Genomic DNA, 21,941 nt, shown 5'->3' with positions numbered 1-21,941 from the left:
CTATGATGATTGTAGTGCAGTATGGATATCTACATAAATAGGGTTCTTGTGTTTGAGGGGAATGTTTAAAAATTCAGCTTAATGCTGCAGGCAGTCAGTATGTCTGGAAGGAATGCAATTCAGACTCTGGGAGAGCAGGATAATTACTCATTTTTAATTTTGCTACGACTTTCACCAATCTTTACAGATGCACCATAGAAAGCATTCATTTTGGTTGTATCACAGCTTGGTATGGCTCCTGCTCTGTCCAAGACCCCAAAAAACTACAAAGGGCTGTGAACGAAGCCCAGTCCACCACTCAAACCAGCCTCCCACTCATTGACACTGCCGACACTTTTTGCTACCTCGGAAAAGCAACCAGCATAATTAAGGACCCCACTCACCCCGGACATTCCCTTTTCCACCTTCTCCCATCAAGAAAAGATACAGAAGTCTGAGGTCACGTACCAACCAACTCAAGAACAGCTTCTTCCCTGCTGCCATCAGACTTTTGAATGGACTTAACTTGTATTAAGTTGATCTTTCTCTACACCCTAGCTATGACTATAACACCACATTCTGCACTCTCTCTTTTCCTTCTCTATGAACGGTATGCTTTGTCTGCATAGCATGCAAGAAACAATACTTTTCACTGTATACTAATACATGTGACAATAATAAATCAAATCAGATCAAATCAAATCAAAAACGTGGGTAATATGCAATCCTGATTCTGTAGCAGAGAGAAACAGCTTTTGCAGAAAGCAGTCAAGGTAGAAGGATTTTGCAGGCTTTTGGAACTCTCTCTATCTCTGAAATCCTCAAGACTGTCTACACACATTATAGCAAGGATATTTATGGATGCTAACTGTATTTAAAGTGGCATTTAAGTCTGTAAGAGGAATGTTGCTTATTTGGAACTGAAAGAGTGATAAGTTAGAAAGTAACATTGTTTTCTTTTCATTTTTAAATATTGTTCAACGGCTAATAGTTAGGTTGCTTCATTTGTTAGAGTTATATTTAAACTGTGTTATTAAATAAAGTTTGTTTTATGATTTAAAAAATCCCTAAATTGTCAGCATTCTTAGAAGGAAGCATCCTTTCCTCCCGCTGATGCCAAAATAGGAAGATTGGTGCGTCTAGTCTGGCTTCATAATATACCCCGGCGTTCTGGTCCAGCAGCCTAACACCACGCAGACTCAGATTCTCATTCTTACTCACATTCACACACCCTATGTAGTTAGCTGACAGGAGAACTTACAATAGAACGTGAAAGGATCCATCCACCAGCACAGAGTGTAGATTGGAACGCCGCAGGTAAATCATTTCTGCCCCCTGAAAGAAATAAAGGGAGTTGATCAGTATTTGCTCAGGTTCTGAGATCTTATTTTTTTAAGTTTTAGTTTATTTGTGTCACAAGTAACACCGCAATGAAGTTACTGTGAAAATCTCCGAGTTGCCACACTCTGGCGCCTGTTCGGGTACAGTGAGGGAGAATTTAGCATGGCCAATGCACCCTAACCAGCATGTCCTTCTGCAGCTGATATGTCTGCATCCACTGCCTCCCCTTCCAGCCTCTTTGAAAGACGCACCTCTAGTAGCAAATCAATCCAACTCTCCTGCCCTGTTTCCCATCAACTTGCAATCTTTCTCCTCTTCTCTTTCCCTGCAGTGCTAATGTTCAGCACAGCTCCTGTCTGAGTGGAGAAGGTTCAGAGGTGATTGAACAGAGGTGTTCGAAACCAGGAAGGGTTTTTAGAATAAATGGGGGGTAACTATTTCCAGTGACAAAAGCATTGGCGGCCAGAGGTCACAGATCAAAGGTGACTGGAGAAATGCAGGAAGGAAAAGAAATTGGAGGGTTATGGGGCAAGTGCAGGAAGAATGGGAATAAATGGATAGCTCTTTCCAAGAGATGGGCTGAATGGCCTCCTGCTGTCCTGTGTCATTATTGATTGCAGGGCTACACCTGTAAGTCCTGGCGATCATCTTTATAAACTTGTGCTGAGTTAGCTCCATTTGATTTGTTCCCATTCTGTCGGTCAAAAGGTTTGGAAAAGGTTTTGCTTGGTTTAAATCAGAAGAGCAACTTTTATTAGCTTCAGCGACTGAAAGTAGACCGCTGGGAATGAGAAGAGCGCAGCCCTCAATCCGGCCCTGTTCCAGACTTACCTCAATCCGTCTGCTGTTAGACCCCCATCGATGCCGTTGTAACGCCAACACTCTGCTGGCTGTTTTTCCATCTTAAACACAGTAAGAAGTTTAACAACACCAGGTTAAAGTCCAACAGGTTTATTTGGTAGCAAAAGCCACACAAGCTTTCGAGGCTCTAAGCCCCTTCTTCACCTGAAGAAGGGGCTTAGAGCCTCGAAAGCTTGTGTGGCTTTTGCTACCAAATAAACCTGTTGGACTTTAACCTGGTGTTGTTAAACTTCTTACTGTGTTTACCCCAGTCCAACGCCGGCATCTCCACATCATGATTTCCATCTTAAAACCATAGAACCATAGAATCCTAAAGTGCAGAAAGAGGCCATTCGGCCCATCGAGCCTGCACCGACCACAATCCCACCCAGGCCCTATTCCCATAATCCCATGCTTTTACACTAGCTAGTCTCCCTGACACTAAGGGGCAATTTAGCATGGCCAATCCACCTAACCCGCACATCTTTGGACTGTGAGAAGAAACTGGAGCACCCGGAGGAAACCCTCGCGGACATGGGGAGAATGTGCAGACTCCGCACAGGCAGTGACTCAAGCTGGGAATGGAACCCGGGTCCCTGGCGCTGTGAGGCAGCAGTGCTAACCACTGTGCCACGTGCTGCCCCATCTTCTATAAAGGCCGGCTGATCCAAAGCTCTGCCGTCCATGTCCAAACTCAGATCAATCCACGGTCACCCTTGTCCTCACTGACATGGATTGGCTCAATTTTAAAACTGAACTTCTATTTTCCAGTTTGGTGTTCTGAAGAGCCATACTGGACTCGTAACGTTAACTCTATTTCTCTCTCTGCAGATGCTGTCAGACCTGCTGAGATTTTCCAGCATTTTCTGTTTTTGTTTCAGATTCCAGCATCCGCAGTGTTTTGCTATTAAACATGGAAATCTGTTCCATCCAACTACACCCAGGGAGAAACTACTTCTCCCAAAGGGTTGTGAATCTGTGGAATTCGCTACCCCAAAGTGCGGTGGATGCTGGGACAGTGAGTAAATTTAAGGAGGAGTTACACAGATTTTTAATTGGTGATGGGTTGAAGGGTTACGGGGAGAAGACAGGAAAATGGAGATGAGGAGCATATCAGCCATGATCGAATGGCGGAGTGGACTCGATGGGCCGAATGGCCTAATTCTGCTCCTATATCTTATGAATTTATGTATTTATAAACTTAAAGGGCAACTGTTCGAAACAGCCACCACATTGGATCACCACATCAAGACCAGCGAAAAGATGTCTAACTGTATATTCCTTTGTTTTACCTTATCCATTACCTTATCCAGAAAATGGGTGACACGGTGGCACAGTGGTGAGCGCTGTTGCCTCACAGTGCCAGGGACCTGAGTTTGATTCCTGGCTCGGGTCACTGACTGTGTGGAGTCTGCACATTCTCCTTGTGTCTGCGTGGGTTTCCTCCGGGTGCTCCGGTTTCCTCCCACAGTCTGAAAGACGTGCTGGTTAGGGTGCATTGTCCATGCTAAATTCTCCCTCAGTGTACCCGAAAAGGCGCCGGAGTGTGGCAAGTAGGGGATTTTCACAGTAACTTCATTGCAGTGTTAATGTAAGCTGACACGTGGCTAATAAATTAATAAACTGAAAAAAACTTTGATGTCTTATTCTGCGAGCTGTAGTATTGTGTATGTGTGCTCAGGGAATGGGTGTGACAGGTGGAATGGTGGTTGCAATTTACTCGCTATTTTACATTCGGGAAATAGTTTCAATAAACTATTCCTTGTTCTTTGTTTAAGTGAAGAAACCCGGTTTGTCTGATCCTTCGCAATCGGGGAGTGTAAATAGTGGGATTTCTGCAACATTGGCAAAGCACTTTCTAAAGCCCCTGCGATTGTCAGAGCTGTAACAGCAGAATCGGGGAATCGCGTTTCCCTCTCCTCACTTATCGTGACAATAGCAAAGCACCCACAGAACCGTAACACCCACCTCCTTAATCAGAAAGTACACAGTGGTGAGCAGGATATAATTCTGTGTCTGGAAGAGCCAGGGCAGGTTACTCAATGTCGAAATCAGCGTCTGTGTCAGAGGCAATCAATTCAAATCATTAAAACAGTCATCAAAGATTCAGCTCACTCTAATTAAACACACTAAAGTCGTGGTATGAAATACCAATCCTGGTTAATATTGCATTGTTGTATAAACGTGTGATCTTGCTGTGCACAGGCAGGCTGACGTGCTTCTGACATGACAACTCTTTAAAGGCTTTCCATTCCAATGTCAAACACTGAGGGACATCCTAGAATCATAGAATCCCTACAGTGCAGAAAGAAGCTGCACCGACCACAATCCCACCCAGGCCCTATCCCTATAACCCCACGTATTTACCCTGCTAACACCCCTCACACGAAGGGGTAATTTAGCACGGCCAATCAACCTAACCCGCACATCTTTGGACTGTGGGAGGAAACCAGAGCACCCGGAGGAAACCCACGCAGATGCGGGGAGAATGTGCAAACTCCACACAGACAGTGACCTGAGCCGGGAATCGAACCTGGGTCCCTGGCGCTGTGAGGCAGCAGTGCTAACCACTGTGCCACCATGCCGCTCTACATCCTGTTGTTAAAGGTACTATACAAATGCACGTATCTCATTTTCTTCCTCAATACAGTGCATTATAATTCATTCATTCATCACAGACTTTTTAAAGTACAGAAGGGGCCATTCGGCCCATCATGTCTGCCCTGTCTTGCCCAGTGACATTTCACCGATTCATCTAGTGACATTCTCCTGCCTTCTCTCCGTGACCCCGTATGTTGTTTCTTTTCAAATAATGATCTCATTCCGTCTGGAACGTTCTGAGTGACCCTGCCTCCCTCACACCCTCATTCCAAACTTGAACAATTGGGCTGAATTCTCCGACCTCACCCACAGCTGGGATTCTCCAGTCCCGCTGTAGTGAACAGGGATTTGGTGGAGTTCCAGATTCTCGCTGGCAGAGGAGGTGGGGCGTGAACGGCTGGAGAATTCTGGACATTGGCTCTATTCTCCCTCCACAGACACTGTCAGACCTGCTGAGATTTTCCAGCATTTTCTATTTTTGTTTCAGATTCCAGCATCCGCAGTAATTTGCTTTTATCAAAGTACTTTTTTTACTTGCTCTGCCATTTCCTTATTCCCCATTATAAATTGTGCTGTCATTTTTTTGGCACCTTTAGAAACCTTTTCCTTTGATCTAATCCAATCTTTAACTTTCTTTGTTACTCACAGCTGACTCACTTTTCCCCTTGGGTTTTTGTGCCTTGAAGGAAGGTCAGTTTGTAATCCTTGGCCTGAGATTTACATCCTCCCGGCACAGGAGGGGCAGGAGGGTCGTGTAAAATGGCGTGGGTGTCCGTCCCACCACTTCCTGCCCACACCCCACCGAGCTCAGCCGTATAATGTGCAGCAGGGGGGCCAGGCAAGCACCCAAATTGGCGGACATTGTTCAATCAACAACGGGTCAATTAGGTTTTTATCAAACCTATTAACTCTGAAATACACTGCCCACTACCCACTGCCCACTGCCCACTACCCACTGCCCATATCCACTACCCACTGTCCACTACCCACTGCTCACTACCCACTATCCACTGCCCACTGCCCATATCCACTACCCACTGTCCACTACCCACTGCTCACTATCCACTACCCACTGCCCACTGCCCATATCCACTACCCACTATCCACTGCCCACTGCCCATATCCACTACCCACTGTCCACTGCCCATATCCACTACCCACTATCCACTGTCCACTGCCCATATCCACTACCCACTATCCACTGCCCACTGCCCATATCCACTACCCACTACCCACTATCCACTGCCCACTGCCCATATCCACTACCCACTGTCCACTACCTACTGCCCACTGTCCACTGTTCATCAAACACTGCCCACTACCAACTGTCCACAGCCCACCAGACACCACCCACTGTCCACTGCCTCCTGCCCACTATCCACTGCATGCCCACTGGTGTTGGGGCAGGGGGAGGCCCTACGTTTCCACCACCCCCCTTCCCACCCCCACCCCCCCAATTATTCAGCCCTATTCTTTACACACCAGCCATTCCTGTCGACTATCACACATTTAATGCATTTTTCCAATTCACCACAGCCACCCTGCCTCACAGACCACCGTAGAATCCCAACATTGCAGACGGAGACCATTCGGCCCGTCATGTCTGTACCGACTCTCCCAAAGAGTCCACCCCTCTGCCCTATCCCTGTGATCCCCGCATTTACCATGGCCAATTAACCTAACCCACACAACTTTGGACTGTGGAAGGAAACCGGAGCACCCGGAGGAAACCCACGTAAACACGAGGAGAATGTGCAAACTCCACACAGACAGTGACCCGAGCCGGGAATCGAACCCGGGTCTCTGGTACTGTGAGGCAGCAGTGCTAACCACCGGGCCACAGTTTGTTTAGATTTAGGACCCAAGTTTTGGATTGAAATACATTGTAGATACATTGCGGGGATCTGGATAAGTATTCAATGGGGAAGGGAACAGAGGGTTAGTTACTTTGATAGATTTAGATGAAGAAAGACGGGAGGAGACTGTAAGGAGTCTCACAACACCAGGTTAAAGTCCAACAGGTTTATTTGGTAGCACAAGCTTTCGGAGCGTTGCCCCTTCATTGGAGCAGGTGATCAGGTGAGTGATGACCTTGACCTGATGAAGGAGCAGTGCTCCAGAAAGCTCGTGATACAAAATAAACCTGTTGGACTTTAACCTGGTGTTTGAGACTTCTTACTGTGCCCACCCCAGTCCGACGCCGGCATCTCCACATCATGGGAGGAGACCGGAGTCGAGTACAAACGCTAGCATAGACCGGTTGGGCCGAATGGCTTGTTTCTGTACCATATGTCCTATGATGTGTGAATACTGCTCCTGGACCAATGCTTTGCTTCTCTCGGGCCTGTAGGAGGCGACGAAGGTGAGGGTGATGATGTAGGTGAGGTAAAACAAGAAGCTGACAAGAAATAAACAGGCGCCAAAGTCCTCCCACTTCTTCTGGAGAAGTTCGTTCATTGGCTCCACACAGAGCATCTCGTGACGGTTCTGGAATCAGCAGAAGACTGGTAAACATCAGCCCGTCCCAGTAACATGTTCCCCAGTAACAATTCCCCCCACCACCACCCACCCCCCCCCCCCTCCACCCTGCCCCCACTCCCCCCCCCCCCCCCACACCCTGGCTGCCTCTGTGTGCGCCCAGATGGGGACCCAGATGGGGCCTCCCCCTGCCCCAAAACCAGTGGGCATGCAGTGGACAGTGGGTGGTGTTTGGTGGGCTGTGGACAGTTGGTAGTGGGCAGTGTTTGATGAACAGTAGACAGTGGGCAGTAGGTAGTGGGCAGTAGGTAGTGGGCAGTAGGTAGTGGGCAGTAGGTAGTGGGCAGTAGGTAGTGGGCAGTAGGTAGTGGGCAGTAGGTAGTGGGCAGTAGGTAGTGGGCAGTAGGTAGTGGGCAGTAGGTAGTGCCTTCAGGCACTTTCTCCAAGTGACTAATCATAGAATCCCCACAGTGCCGAAGGAGACCATTCGGCCCATCGAGTCGGCACCGACTCTCTGACAGAGCATCGTACCCCGGCCCAACCCCCCGCCCCATTCCCTTAACCCTGCACATTTACCCCCCCCTAACCTACACATCTGTAGTCATCATGTGTGCGCCCAGATGGGGACCGTTGGCAGACTACATGGGGCATCACAGCTGAGCACAGATACGTAGGCATCAGCAGCAAGGCAAGAGGAGAGTAGGGGGGGGAAAGGGAGGAGGGAAGTGGAGATCCAACAGGCTCCTCCAAGAGGAGGAGGAGAACGGGAAGGGAAAGGGGGAATGAAATGGGTGCAATCCCAAAATGAAGGGAGAATACGGAAGCTCTAAAGACGCCCCCTGCTGAGATCAGGGAACACCAGGAATGAACGCTGGCACCTGGGCAGTGCCAACTGACCCTCTGGAGAGAGTGGGGGGGGGATCAGAGAGCGCTGGAGGTGGGCAAGAGGGAGAAAGAGAGAAAGGGGTGGGAAGAGATAAGAGAATGGAAGGGAGTGGAGGAGAGGGTTTGAGAGGAGGAATGAGATGAAGTGGGGGGAAGTTGGAGGGGTAAGGGAGGGGCGGGAGGAGAGAGGGAGGGTGGCTTGGAGAGGGGAAGGGGTGATGGATGGGTGGGGAGGGTGGGGTAGAGTGGGGAGGGGTGAGGGAGGGTGGGATGGAGTGGGCGAATGGTGAGGGAGGGGTGAGGCAGGGGTGAGGGAGGGGTGGGTTAGAGAGGAGGAGGGCTGAGGGAGGGGGAGGAAGGGCTGAGCAACGGGGGAGGGAGGGGTCAGGGAGGGGGAGAGAAGGGTGATGGAGGGGTGGGATAGAGAGGGGGAGGGGGTAGGGAGGGTGGGGTGGAGAGGGGAAGGGGTGAGGGAGGGGTTAGGGAGGGTGGTGTGGGGAGGGGTGAGGGAGGGGGTAGGGAGGGTGGAGTGGAGTGGGGGAGGGTTGAGGGAGGGGATAGGGAGGGTGGGGTGGAATGGGGAAGGATTGAGGGAGAGGGAGGGGTGAGGGAGGGGGAGATGTGAAGGAGGGGAGGGGCGAGGGAGGGTGGAGTGGAGTGGGGGAGGGTTGGGGTGGAGTGGGGGAGGGTTGGGGTGGAGTGGGGTAGGGTCGGGGTGGAGTGGGGGAGGGTCGGGGTGGAGTGGGGGAGGGTTGGGGTGGAGTGGGGGAGGGTCGGGGTGGAGTGGGGGAGGGTCGGGGTGGAGTGGGGGAGGGTTGGGGTGGAGTGGGGGAGGGTCGGGGTGGAGTGGGGGAGGGTTGGGGTGGAGTGGGGGAGGGTCGGGGTGGAGTGGGGGAGGGTCGGGGTGGAGTGGGGTAGGGTCGGGGTGGAGTGGGGGAGGGTTGGGGTGGAGTGGGGGAGGGTTGGGGTGGAGTGGGGGAGGGTTGAGGGAGAGGGAGGGGTGAGGGAGGGGGAGATGTGAGGGAGGGGAGGGCGAGGGAGGGTTGGGGTGGAGTGGGGGATGGCTGATGAGGCAGTGGGACAGTTTGGGGGTATCTTGCTGCCGTTCTCTCGGTGAGCTCTCTCTGGCAGGGGAAACGCACCGTGTTCCTGCTGCTGTACACAACAGTCTGAAGCACCGAGTTCTCCTCAATGGTATCGACCCCCGACAGATCATATAGTGAACAAGACACAGGTCCGTACTCCCACTCGGTGAACTTTCTCGAAAGGTGCTTGTACTTCTTCTGTTTCATTTCCCTTCCCAGAATGTGTTTGAATATCTGCAGGGAGGTGAGAAATGTTTAGTATCCAGGTAAGTATGTCCTCTGGGACTCTCTGTGAGAAATATCAAGAAGAAACTGTGGGAATAACAGCTACACGATGCCAACTCCCATTCCGAGCACCAGCAAAGGAAGGCCATTCTGCCGTTCGATTGGACCATGGGCAATCTGTCTCTCAACTCCTGTCTTTGCTCAAATCCTGTGATCACCCCAAAATTCTCCTGATATAAAAACAGAAAATGCTGCATAAACTCAGTGGTTATGGCTGCATCTGGGGACAGAGAAACATCCATATGACCCTACTACACAACTGGAGTCATGTGGCAACATGGCGGCACGGTTGCACAGTGGTTAGTGTGGTGAACCATAGATGGTTACCACTATGGGTACTGAACCATAGATGGTCAGCACTATGGGTGTTTGTAGATATGTTACTGTTGTCACTGTTGGGGTTAGGGTTGGGCTGTTCTACCTGTTGATATTGTTCTGTGGTACACTCCAGTTGGCTCTGCCTACCTGGAGGAGTATAAAGGTCACTGCACTGCCTGGTGACCCTTTAGTCTGGGATTGTATTGTATATAGTGTGCTCCATTCTTGTCAGTAATAAAAGCCTTTATTTCCCGGGTACGATCCAGCCTCCCGAGTGATTTAATCGCGCATCAGTTAGTGCTGCTGCCTCACAGCAACAGGGACCGGGTTCAATTCCCAAATTGGGTCACTGTCTGTGTGGAGTTTGCACCTTCTCCCCGTGTCTGCGTGGGTTTCCTCCGGGTGCTCCGGTTTCCTCCCACAGTCCAAAGATGTGCAGATTAGATTGACCCTTAGTGTCAGGGGGATTAGTGAGGTAAATATGTGGGGTTACAGGAATAGGTGGAGTGGGGGAGGGTTGAGGGAGAGGGAGGTCAGTGCAGACTCGATGGGCTGAATGGTCTCCTTCTGCACCGTAGGGATTCTATGAGATGATTCTATTTTCTCTCTGCGCAGATGCTGCCAGACCTGCTGAGTTTATCCAGGATTTTCTGCTTTTGTTTCAGATTTCCAGCATTTTGCTTTTATTAACATTCTGTCAGTTGAAAATTTCAATCCATTCTGAGCCGCAGCAGCATTCCAGGTTTTCCCTCCCCGTTGTGTGAGGAATTCCTTCCTCACCTCACTCCGGAATAGCCTGGCTCTCACTTTAATGAGGGATGTGCTGGTTAGGATGCATTGGCCATGCTAAATTCTCCCTCAGTGTAACCAGAACAGGCGCTGGAATGTGGCGACGAGGGGATTTTCACAGTAACTTCATTGCAGTGTTAACGTAAGCCTTACTTGTGACACTAATAAATAAACTTTGCTTTACTTTTAACATTCTGCCCCTTTGTTTATACACATTCTTACACGGTTTAAGAATGAGTGGTGTCTCTGTCCAGACAGAGATGAAGAGGATTTATTTTCTCTCTCGGAGGGTTGTTACTCTGTGGAATTCTCTTCCCCGAGAGCAAGGGGAGGGTCAGTGAATTTATTCATGGCTGAGTTACACAGATATTGATCGATAAGGGAGTCGAGGGTTACGGGGGAAAGAAAGGAAAATGGAGTTGAGGCCATGACCGGAATTTAACCGTCTGGCCCACCCCGAGGCTAACGGAAAATGCCGTCCTGCCAGCCCCGGGTGTGCCGGTGAAATTCCGGCCCAAAGCTAGGTCGGCCATGATCTTATCGAATAGCGGAGCAGGCTCAAAGGGCCGAATGGCCTATTCCTGTCCCAAAGTCCTACATTCCTGTGTTGTTTTGGATTCCCCCACCGGAGGAAGTAGAGGGGCAGAAACTAACCCATAAAACAGGCAGGCTTGGGTCAACTAGGATGTAAAAATCTGAAACCTCTTCCTGCCTCCACCACCCCCCCTTCCAGTTTTAACCTTGGGTGGGATACGGGGGGGCAGGGTGGGTGAACAGACACCCAACCTGCTCCCAGGAGGTGGGTTCCAACCTAAAACTAACCAGGCTGCACACCGCAGATTGAACCACCATTTCAAATTTAACCCCGGCTGTGCCAGGCGATCAGGACGAGGGGCTAAGGGAAGGTTAGGAGTTGGATCCACGTGCTTCACCAACACCCACTGCTGGACATCCACAGACTCCCCCAATCTCCATCCGGTCCTTCTGGTCCCAGCCAGGATTTCTGATCTCTCTCCCAGTGTCTGCGGTCCTTCCCTCTCCTGCACTCCCCAATACCAGCCTGGTAGTAGAAACACCTCCCCCCAATCCCTTCATCCCCTCCCCCAATCCCCTCCCCAATCCCCTCCCCCAATCTCCTCCCCAATCCCCTCCCCCAATCCCCTCCCCCAATCGCCACCCCACCAGCCTCTCAATCTGGATGTGATTGAAGATACAAAAAGCAGGAATACAATCTTGTCATTAAATCCACAAGGCCAGAGGGAATCTGTAAGAAATTTTGTTCCTCCCTAACTTGCGGAACCATTCGCACGTTAGTTAAATAACAACTGGTGAACAGGAATCATTACAGAAACACCATCAATCGGATTTAAAACCTTAATCCCACTCTACCCCCACCTCCAATCATTACCCAGTCCTGTTTCTCCTGATCTATCCGACCAAAATCTCCAAACATCTTAAACGCCTCAATTAGAAACATATAAAGATAGAAGATAGGAGCAGGAGGAGGCCATTTGGCCCTTCGAGCCTGCTCCGCCATTCATCACCATAATGGCTGATCATCCAACTCAATAGCCTAATCCTGCTTTCTCCCCATAACCTTTGATCCCATTCGCCCCAAGTGCTAGATCCAGCCGCCTCTTGAATACATTCAACGTTTTAGCACCAACTACTTCCTGTGGTAATGAATTCCACAGACTCACCACTCTTTGGGTGAAGAAATGTCTCCTCACCTCCGTCCTAAATGGTCTACCCCGAATTCTCAGACTGTGACCCCTGGTTCTGGACTCCCCCCACCATCGGGAACATCCTCCCTGCATCTACCCTGTGAACTGTGCCTGGGAATTAGCTCCCTGTTTATTTTTTTATTCTGATGGGAATACAAGTCTATATAATCTGTCCTCCTAACTTAACCCTTTTACCCCGAGTATCCTCCTGATGTCTCTTGTCGAACCAGACCAATATATTCCTCCAGAGGCAGAGTGTTAGAATAGAACATTGTTCGGAGCTACACCGCGCCCTCTAGTGTTCTCTTTGCAAGATGCAGCTACAGCACAGGCTGCCTTTCCCACAATAGCACTGACATTTCAGTCCAAAACTTTGGAGTCAGAACACAGGAAAGGACAGGAAGGCGAGGGGAACAGGAGGAACACCGGGAGAAGATCAGGAAACCCAGAAACAACAGGAAAACTCAGGAGAAGATCAGGAAGCTTGGAAATAACAGGGAAAACTCAGGAGAAGATCAGGAAGCTTGGAAATAACAGGGAAAACTCAGGAGGAGATCAGGAAGCTTGGAAATAACAGGAAAAACTCAGGAGAAGATCAGGAAGCTTGGAAATAACAGGAACAACTCAGGAGAAGATCAGGAAACTTGGAAATAACAGGAAAAACTCAGGGGAAGATCAGGAAGCTTGGAAATAACAGGAAAAACTCAGGAGAAGATGAGGAAACTTGGAAATAACAGGAAAACTCAGGATTATGAGGGAAACCACAGGAAAATGTGGGAGAAGATCAAGAAACTGAAAGAACAGGAAATTCAGGGCAAGATGAGGAAACTTGGGAAAAGACACGAAAGACTGGGAAAACACAAAAAACCTCTATGGAGGAAAGGACATTTCTAGGAAATTCCTCTAGTTCTGACCCTCTCAAAGTACCTGCAACCACAGTAACCGACTACAATAAGACCAGGGTCCAAATGACCTGTTTTTCAGATCTGCAAGGTCCCCCATTCTCAGGAACATGTCTTGGATTTACCTAATGATGGACTGGGGGGATTTGTGGGGAGCAGGATTGTTTAGTAACATACTGGATAAAAGCAAATGACTGCGGAAGCTGTAATCTGAAACCAAAAGAGAAAATGCTGGAAAATCTCAGCAGGTCTGGCAGCATCTCTAAGGAGAGAAAAGAGCTGACGTTTTGAGTCCAGATAACCCTTTGTCAAAGCTAAAAGGCAGAGAAAGTGGGAGATATTTATACTGCAGGGGGAGGGAATGAAAGACGAGTCATAGCCACAGAAACCAGGGGGAAAGACTGCTAATGGCAGCCCATAGAGAGAATAGAAGGTGTGAATGGCCGAACGGCAGAGAAGCTGAAATCAGAGGATAAACTGTGACGGATGATGTGGGGGGAGGGGGAGAGATGGGTAGGAGAGAGGTAAAATTGGGAAAAAGGGGGGGAAGGGGAAGCAAAGGGGGAGAAAAGGTAAGGAAAGGGGAGATAAAGAGGGAAAGAGTGGGAGGCAAAGAGAAATAAAGAAAAACAATAAAGAAATAAGAGGTGGAGAACAGTTAAAAATGAAATAAAATGAAAGGATTGTTTAGTTGCGTGAGGGATGATTGTGTAGTGATGCTGTTCCTGAACTGGCGTTCAGGGAATTATAATTTAGTCAAATTTGAGATCAAATCCCTCCCAGGAAGTGGAGAATTTCAATTCATTTTTAAAAATTTAGAAGTAATGTGTCGATCTCAGTAAAAAGGCGATGAAAAGCTGTGGGATTGACGTAAAGTCCATCTGACTCACTAATGATGTGGAGATGCCGGCGTTGGACTGGGGTGGGCACAGTAAGAAGTCTCACAACACCAGGTTCAAGTCCAACAGGTTTATTTGGAATCACGAGCTTTCGGAGCGCTGCTCCTTCAACAGGTGTGTGGAGAGTTGGGTTCACAAACAGGGCGTGAAGGAGCAGCACTCCGAAAGCTCGTGATTCCAAATAAACCTGTTGGGCTTTTACCTGGTGTTGTGTGATTCACTAATTGTTCTTGAAGGGAGGAAAGCTGCCACCCTTACCCGGCCTGGCTCTGTCTGTGACTCCGGACCCACATCAGCAGGGTTTAGTCTGGAGTGGGCACTCGATTGTACAGTGACCTGGTCCCACCTCCACTTCCTGAAAGGTAATTATAGCTGGCAGTTTACCTGCCAACCTCTGCCAGTGATACCCCACCCCGAAGGAGAGCCAGGTGGTTTCGGACGTACCCCGATCTTGCCAGTGTGAGCGGCCAGGCGCAGTGGGGTCAGACCCTCGTGGTTGGTGATTGTCTCCAGGTTGGCGCTGGGCTCCATGTCTGTGCTCTTCATCAGGATAAAGTCATACATCTCCGTCAAAAAGCTCCGCGAATCCGTTGTGTCATAAGCGATGGACACCAGCGCGTGTAGTACCGTGTTCCCCGCCCGGTCCTGTGCCCGCGGGTCAGCGCCATGGTCCATCAGGAAGGTCACAATGTCCAGCTGGTTGGTGCAGGCGGCCAGGCTGAGCGGGAACCCCCCTGTGCCCGGTGTTTGGGGGTGAGGGTTGAGGGTGGGTGGGGGAGGGGATCGAATAGCACAACATCATAAATTTAGTCACTGTCAACATGAACTCTCTGTACCCCCTCCCCCACCATCCCTTCACCCCACCCCCTCACCCCACCCCCTCATCCCACCTCCTCACCCCACCCCCACCACTCCCCACCCCCTAAAGTGACAGAGTCATAGAGTCAGAGAGGTTTACAGCATCGAAACAGGCCCTTCGGCCCAACTTGACCCAGTTTTTACTATTAAGCTAGTCCCAATTTCCCACATTTGGCCCATATCCCTCTGTACCCATCTTACCCATGTAACTGTCTAAATGCTTCTTAAAAGACAAAATTGGACCCGCCTCTACTACTACCTCTGGCAGCTTGTTCCAGACACTCACCACCCTCTGTGTGAAAAAATTGCCCCTCTGGACACTTTTGTATCTCTCCCCTCTCACCTTAAACCTATGCCCTCTAGTTTTAGACTCCCCTATCTTTGTAAAAAAAGTTTATTTATTAGTCACAAGCAGGTTTACATTCACACTGTAATGAAGTTACTGTGAAAATCCCCTAGTTACCACACTCCGGCGCCTGTTCTTTACTATCTACCTTATCAATGCCCCTCACTATTTTATAGACCTCTTATAGGATCACCTCTAAGCCTCCTCTGCTTCAGGGAAAAAAGTCCCGGTATATCCAGCCTATCCTTATAACTCAAACCATCAAGTCCTGGTCGCATCCTAGTAAATCTTTTCTGCACTCTTCCTAGTTTAACAATATACTTTCTATAATAGGATGACCAGAACTGTACATTATGCCAAGTGTGGCCTTACCAATGTCTTGTACAACTTCAACAAGAAATTCCAACTCCTGTATTCAATGTTCTGACTAATGAAATCAAGCATGCCGAATGCCTTCTTCACCACCCTGTCCATCTGTGGCTGCACTTTCAAGGAGCTATGAACCTGTATCCCTGGATCTCTTTATTCTATAACTCTCCCCAACGTCCTACCATTAACTGAGTAAGTCCTGCCCTGGTTCGATCTACCAAAATGCATCACTGTGGTAAACACTGTTAGCTTATTACCTGTATATGTGACATGCCTGGACACATCCCTGTCGGCCCTACCCGAGACTCCTCCCCCCCCGGTCCAGGTATAAAGGCGACTGCTCCCCACCCCCCTGCCTCAGTCTGGACCAGTTCACCGGCATGGGTGTGCTCCAAGTCTTTTGCTAATAAAAGCCTATTTGTTCTTGTGTACAAACTAGTCTTTGCTCGATTGATGGTGCATCAATCACCTCGTATTTATCTAAATTAAACTCCATCTGCCATTCATCAGCCCACTGGCCCAATTGATCAAGATCCCTTTGCAATCCGAGATAACCTTCTTCACTGTCCACTATGCCACCAATCTTGGTGTCATCTGCAAACGTACTAACCATGCCTCCTATATTCTCATCCAAATCATTAATATAAATGACAAATAACAGTGGACCCAGCACCGATTCCTGAGGCACACCGCTGGTCACAGGCCTCCAGTTTGAAAAACAACCCTCTACAACCACCCTCTGTCTTGTCATCAAGCCAATTTTGTATCCAATTAGATACCTCACCCTGGATCTCATGACGTCAATTCACCAGCTGGAGTCTAACCAAGTACAGAGACGGGTGAAAACTCAGTGTCTTTCTAGTCTCTGTTACTTGAAGCATTTTCCCGGTGAGACACAGGGGGGAGGGAGCAATGTCAATTGAAAGTTACTCTTGATTTTCGATGAGTTGTGAGAGGTGTGTGTCTGTGTCTGTGTCTGTGTCTGTGTCTGTGTCTGCGTCTCCCTTCTCCCAGTTCCCAATCGTACAGTCAGCTGCACAAAGGGAAGTTAAAGTGACAAAGCTTCACCACAGTGTCCATTTATCCGTTTCTCACCAGTCTGTCCATTGTCACCTCACCAGTTTGTTTATCTGTTCAGATATCTGTTGTGGACAGCAGCCTTGCTGGGGATCTGCTCCAGTGTATGCCTGTGTGTATCGATCTATCTCTGGGTGTCTGTCTGTGCTGAGCATTTATTGTCCAACATGTAATTGTCCTTGAAAAGGTGGTGGTGAGCTGCTGTGTGTTGGTCTTTGCATGTTAGTCTGTGTTTGTATGTGTCGTAGTAAGAAGTTTAACAACACCAGGTTAAAGTCCAACAGGTTTATTTGGTAGCAAAAGCCACACAAGCTTTCGAGGCTCTGAGCCCCTTCTTCAGGTGAGTGGGAATTCTGTTCACAAACAGAACTTATAAGACACAGACTCAATTTACATGAATATGTCCCATGTGTGTGTCTGTGTGCGCATCTATCTCTGTCTGTCTATCGGTGTGTGTGTGTCTCTGTGTGTGTGTATTTATCTGTGTCTGTCCATCTGTGTGTGTATCTGTGTGCGTGTGTGTGTGGATCTATCTCTGTCTGTCTATCGGTGTGTGTGTGTTCTGTTGTCTGTCTGTGTATCTCTATGTGTGTGTGTCTGCATCTGTCTATTTGTGTGTGTGTGTGTGTGTGTATTTATCTGTGTCTGTCCATCTGTGTGTGTATCTGCGTGCGTGTGTGTGTGGATCTATCTCTGTCTGTCTATCGGGGTGTGTGTGTGTGTGTGTTTATCTGTTGTCTGTCTCTGTCTGTCTATGTCCATCAGGCTGTGTGCTTGTTGCAGTTCTGATGTTACTGTTTTAAACTCACCGAAGTAGAAGGAGCACTGTTTGTGTTTCTTGTTGCGGAAGAAGCTGCCTTTGGCCATGGCGTCAACAGCGGCGCCGTTTTCCACCAGGAATTTGACCAGGTCGCACCTCCTTCTCTCCACAGCGATATGAAGACTCGTCTGCCCTGGAAACAGGGGCACACCACGGATTACACTGAACCCTACGTAGCCTACATGTTGTGGGGCGGGTGGGTGTGTGAGTGTTTGTGTGTGAGTGAGTATGAGTGTGGGTGTGTGAGTGTTTGTGTGTGAGTGAGTATGAGTGTGGGTGTGTGAGTGTTTGTGTGAGTGTGGGCGTGTGTGTATGTGGGTGTGTGTGTGTTTGTGTGTGAGTGAGTATGAGTGTGGGTGTGTGTGTGTTTGTGTGTGAGTGAGTGTGGGTGTGTGAGTGTGTATGTGAGTGTGAGTGTGTATGTGTATGTGTGTGAGTATGTGTGTATGTGTGTGAGTATGAGTGTGTATGTGTGTGTGAGTGTGTGTGTGTGTGTGTGTGAGAGTGTGTGTGTATGTGTGAGAGTGTGTGTGTATGTGTGAGAGTGTGTGTGTATGTGAGTGTGTGTGTGAGTGTGTGTGTGTGTGGAGTGTGTATGTGTGTGTGAGTGTGTGTGTGTGAGTGCGTGTGTGAGAGAGTGCGTGTGTGAGAGAGTGTGCGTGTGTGAGAGAGTGTGCGTGTGTGAGAGAGAGAGAGTGTGTCTGAGAGAGTGTGTGTGAGAGCGAATGTGTGTGTGAGAGCGAGTGTGTGTATGAGAGCGAGTGTGTGTGTGAGAGCGAGAGAGAGTGTGAGAGCGAGAGAGAGTGTGTGAGAGAGAGTGTGTGTGTGAGAGAGTGTGTGTGAGAACGAGTGTGTGTGAGAGAGTGTGTGAGAGTGTGTGAGAGAGAGTGTGTGTGTGCAAGAGAGTGTGTGTGTGCGAGAGAGAGTGTGTGTGAGAGAGTGTGTGTGTGAGAGAGAGAGAGAGTGTGTGCGAGAGAGTGTGTGTGCGAGAGAGTGTGTGTGCGCGCGAGAGAGTGTGTGTGCGAGAGAGTGTGTGTGCGAGAGAGTGTGTGTGTGAGAGTGTGTGTGTGCGTGAGAGAGTGTGTGTGTGCGAGAGAGTGTGTTGTGTGCGAGAGAGTGTTGTGTGCGAGAGAGAGTGTGTTGTGCGCGAGAGAGAGTGTGTTGTGTGCGAGAGAGAGTGTGTGTGTGCGCGAGAGTGTGCGTGTGCGAGAGTGTGTGTGCGAGAGAGTGTGTGTGTGCGCGGGTGTGTGTGTGTATTCTTCTCAGAAAGCGATGAAAAGGAACTATCCCGCACACTTTCACACCTCTGTAAATCTTGTCGGTGTATGCTGCGTTGATGAAGGCTTTCAGGTCTCCTGTCTTCTTTGAAAAGGAAATTAACTTCTTGACAATTTCCACCATCTTAATGTCTTGGGCTAGTTCCTCAGTTTTGTTGGTTATTTTTAGCAAGGCTTTTATCAGACAGGTTTGGCCAGTGTTTGGATCTGTGGCATGAGAAAGCATTGGAGTGAGGGAATCCACATACCCTGTCCAACCAGCATCCATCCAACCCCAATCCCAGAGGCAACATCCTGCTAATTAACTGAGTGACTTCCCAAGAGCAAAGCGGCTGAGCACTCAGTTGCAGACGCACCGGGCCAGACCACAAAGAGACCCTTTGAACCTCTTTTATATCATCCGTCCCAGATACCAACCCGACCGTCTCCCTGCGGCTTTTGCGAGTCCAGCCGCCTGGATTCAATCATTTTTCTCACAAATTTTCCAGCAGTGACTGCAAAACTGCATTGATAATCCAACATTCCCCACCACCGCAAACCCAAACATGACAGAAAGTTCCCCAAAGCCTCAACTCAGGTGATAATTGTCTCAATAATTTCATGTTTTGAAATTCGAAACAAGGTCAATGAGTTGACGGCACAAATCATTGCGAATGAGTTTGATTTGGTGGCCATTACAGAGACCTGGTTGCAGGATGGTCACGACTGGGAGTTAAATATCCAGGGGTATCAGACTGTTCGGAAGGACAGACAGGGAGGTAAGGGAGGTGGTGTAGCTCTGATATTTAAGAATGATATCAGGACAGTAATGCGAGATGATATTGGTTCTATGGAGAAAAAGGTTGAATTCATTTGGGTGGAAATGAGAAATAATAAGGAGACAATGTCACTGATAGGTGTAAGTCTATAGGCCACTGAATAATGACATCATGGTGGGGCGAGAAATAAACAAAGAAATAACTGATGCATGTAAAAACGGTACAGCAATTATCATGGGGGATTTTAATCCACATATCAATTGGTCAAATCAGGTTGGTCAAGGCAGCCTTGAGGAGGAGTTCATAGAATGTATCTGCGATAGCTTCCTTGAACAGTATGTAATGGAACCGACAAGGGAGCAAGCTATCCTAGATCTGGTCCTGTGTAATGAGACAGGAATAATTAATGAACTCACAGTTAGGAATCCTCTCGGAAGAAGCGATCACAGTATGGTTGAATTTAAAATACAGATGGAGCGTGAGAAGGTAAAATCCAAAACCAGTGTCTTGTGCTTAAACAAAGGAGACTACAATGGGATGAGGGAGGAGTTGGCTAAGGTAAACTGGGGGCAAAGACTTTATGGTGGGACAATTGAGGAACAGTGGAGGACTTTCAAAGCGATCTTTCACAGTGCTCAGCAAAAGTATATACCAGTGATAAGGAAGGACTGTAGAAAAAGAGATAATCAACCATGGATATCTAAGGAAATAAAGGATGGTATCAAATTGAAAGAAAATGCATACAAAGTGGCAAAGATTAGTGGGAACCTAGAGGATTGGGAAATCTTTAAAGGTCAATAGAAAGCCATGAAAAAAGCTATAAAGAAAAGTAAGATGGATTATGAGAATAAACTAGCTCAGAATATAAAAACAGATAGCAAAAGTTTCTACAAATATATAAAATGAAAAAGAGAGGCTAAAGTAAACATTGGTCCTTTAGAGGGTGAGAAGGGGGATGTAATAACTGGAAATGAGAAAAAGGCTGAGGCATTGAACAGGTATTTTGTGTTGGTCTTCACAGTGGAAGATACAAATAACATGCCAAGAATTGATGACAGGAAAGCTATGGCAGGTGAGAACCTAGAAACTATCATTATCACGAAAGAGGTAGTGTTGGGCAAGCTAATGGGGCTAAAGGTAGACAAGTCTCCTGGTCCTGATGGAATGCATCCCAGGGTGCTAAAAGAGATGGTGGGGGAAATAGCAAATGCACTAGTGGTAATTTACCAAAATTCGCTGGACTCTGGGGTGGTTCCTGCAGATTGGAAAACAGCAAATGTGACGCCACTGTTTAAAAAAGGAGGTAGACAAAAGGCAGGTAACTATAGGCCGGTTAGCTTAACTTCTGTAGTGGGGAAAATGCTTGAATCTATCATCAAGGAAGAAATAGCGAGACACCTGGATATAAATTGTCTCATTGGTAAGATGCAGCATGGGTTCATGAAGGGCAGGTCATGTTTGACTAATTTGGTGGAATTCTTTGAGAACATTCCATGTGCAGTGGACAATGGGGAACCTGTGGATGTGGTGTATCTGGATTTCCAGAAGGCATTTGACAAGGTGCCGCACCAAAGACTGCTACATAAGATAAAGGTGCACGGTGTTACGGGTAATATATTAGCATGGATAGAGGATTGGTTAACTAACAGAAAGCAAAGAGTGGGGGTAAATGGGTGGTTTTCTGGTTGGCGATCAGTGACTGGTGGTGTGCCTCAGGGATCAGTGTTGGGACCGCATTTGTTTATGATTTACATAGATGATTTGGAGTTGGGGACCAAGTGTAGTGTGTCAAAATTCGCAGATGACACTAAGATGAGTGGCAGAGCAAAGTGTTTAGAGGACGCTGAAAGTCTGCAAAGGGATATAGATAATCTAAGTGAGTGGACGAGGGTCTGGCAGATGGAGTACAATGTTGGTAAATGTGAGGTCATCCATTTTGGTAGGAATAACAGCAAAATGGATTATTATTTAAATGGTAAAAAATTGCAGCATGCTGCTGTGCAGAGGGACCTGGGTGTCCTTGTGCAGGAATCTCAAGGAGTTGGTTTGCAGGTGTAGTAGGTAATTAAGAAGGTAAATGGAATTTTGTCCTTCATTGCTAGAGGGATGGAGTTTAAAAAGTGAGGTTATGTTGCAGCTGTATAAGGTGCTGGTGAGGCCACACCTGGAGTACTGTGTACAGTTTTGGTCTCCTTACTTGAGAAAGGATATACTGGCACTGGAGGGGGTGCAGAGGAGATTCACTAGGTTGATTCCAGAGTTGAGAGGGTTGGCTTATCAGGAGAGACTGAGTAGACTGGGACGATACTC

At 48.3% G+C, this 21,941-nt stretch overlaps 1 protein-coding gene across 2 annotated transcripts in view; it reads right to left on the bottom strand.

Annotated features, from left to right (window-relative positions):
• Positions 1-21,941, bottom strand: part of LOC144501179 (transient receptor potential cation channel subfamily V member 3-like) — a 47,764-nt gene that overhangs the window by 7,830 nt on the left and 17,993 nt on the right. For both annotated transcript variants that reach the window (XM_078224599.1, XM_078224598.1), the window contains 7 exons: positions 18,901-19,080; positions 17,586-17,729; positions 14,571-14,860; positions 9,267-9,443; positions 7,048-7,248; positions 4,129-4,218; positions 1,241-1,314 (listed from right to left, as the gene is read on the bottom strand). In XM_078224599.1, coding sequence (XP_078080725.1) covers positions 1,241-1,314; positions 4,129-4,218; positions 7,048-7,248; positions 9,267-9,443; positions 14,571-14,860; positions 17,586-17,729; positions 18,901-19,080 — 1,156 coding nt within the window. The remainder of the gene's footprint in view (positions 1-1,240; positions 1,315-4,128; positions 4,219-7,047; positions 7,249-9,266; positions 9,444-14,570; positions 14,861-17,585; positions 17,730-18,900; positions 19,081-21,941) is intronic.

The sequence above is a fragment of the Mustelus asterias genome, chromosome 12, assembly GCF_964213995.1.
Source record: "Mustelus asterias chromosome 12, sMusAst1.hap1.1, whole genome shotgun sequence".
NCBI lineage: Eukaryota > Metazoa > Chordata > Chondrichthyes > Carcharhiniformes > Triakidae > Mustelus > Mustelus asterias.
This window is presented reverse-complemented; position numbering and strand designations above follow the sequence as displayed.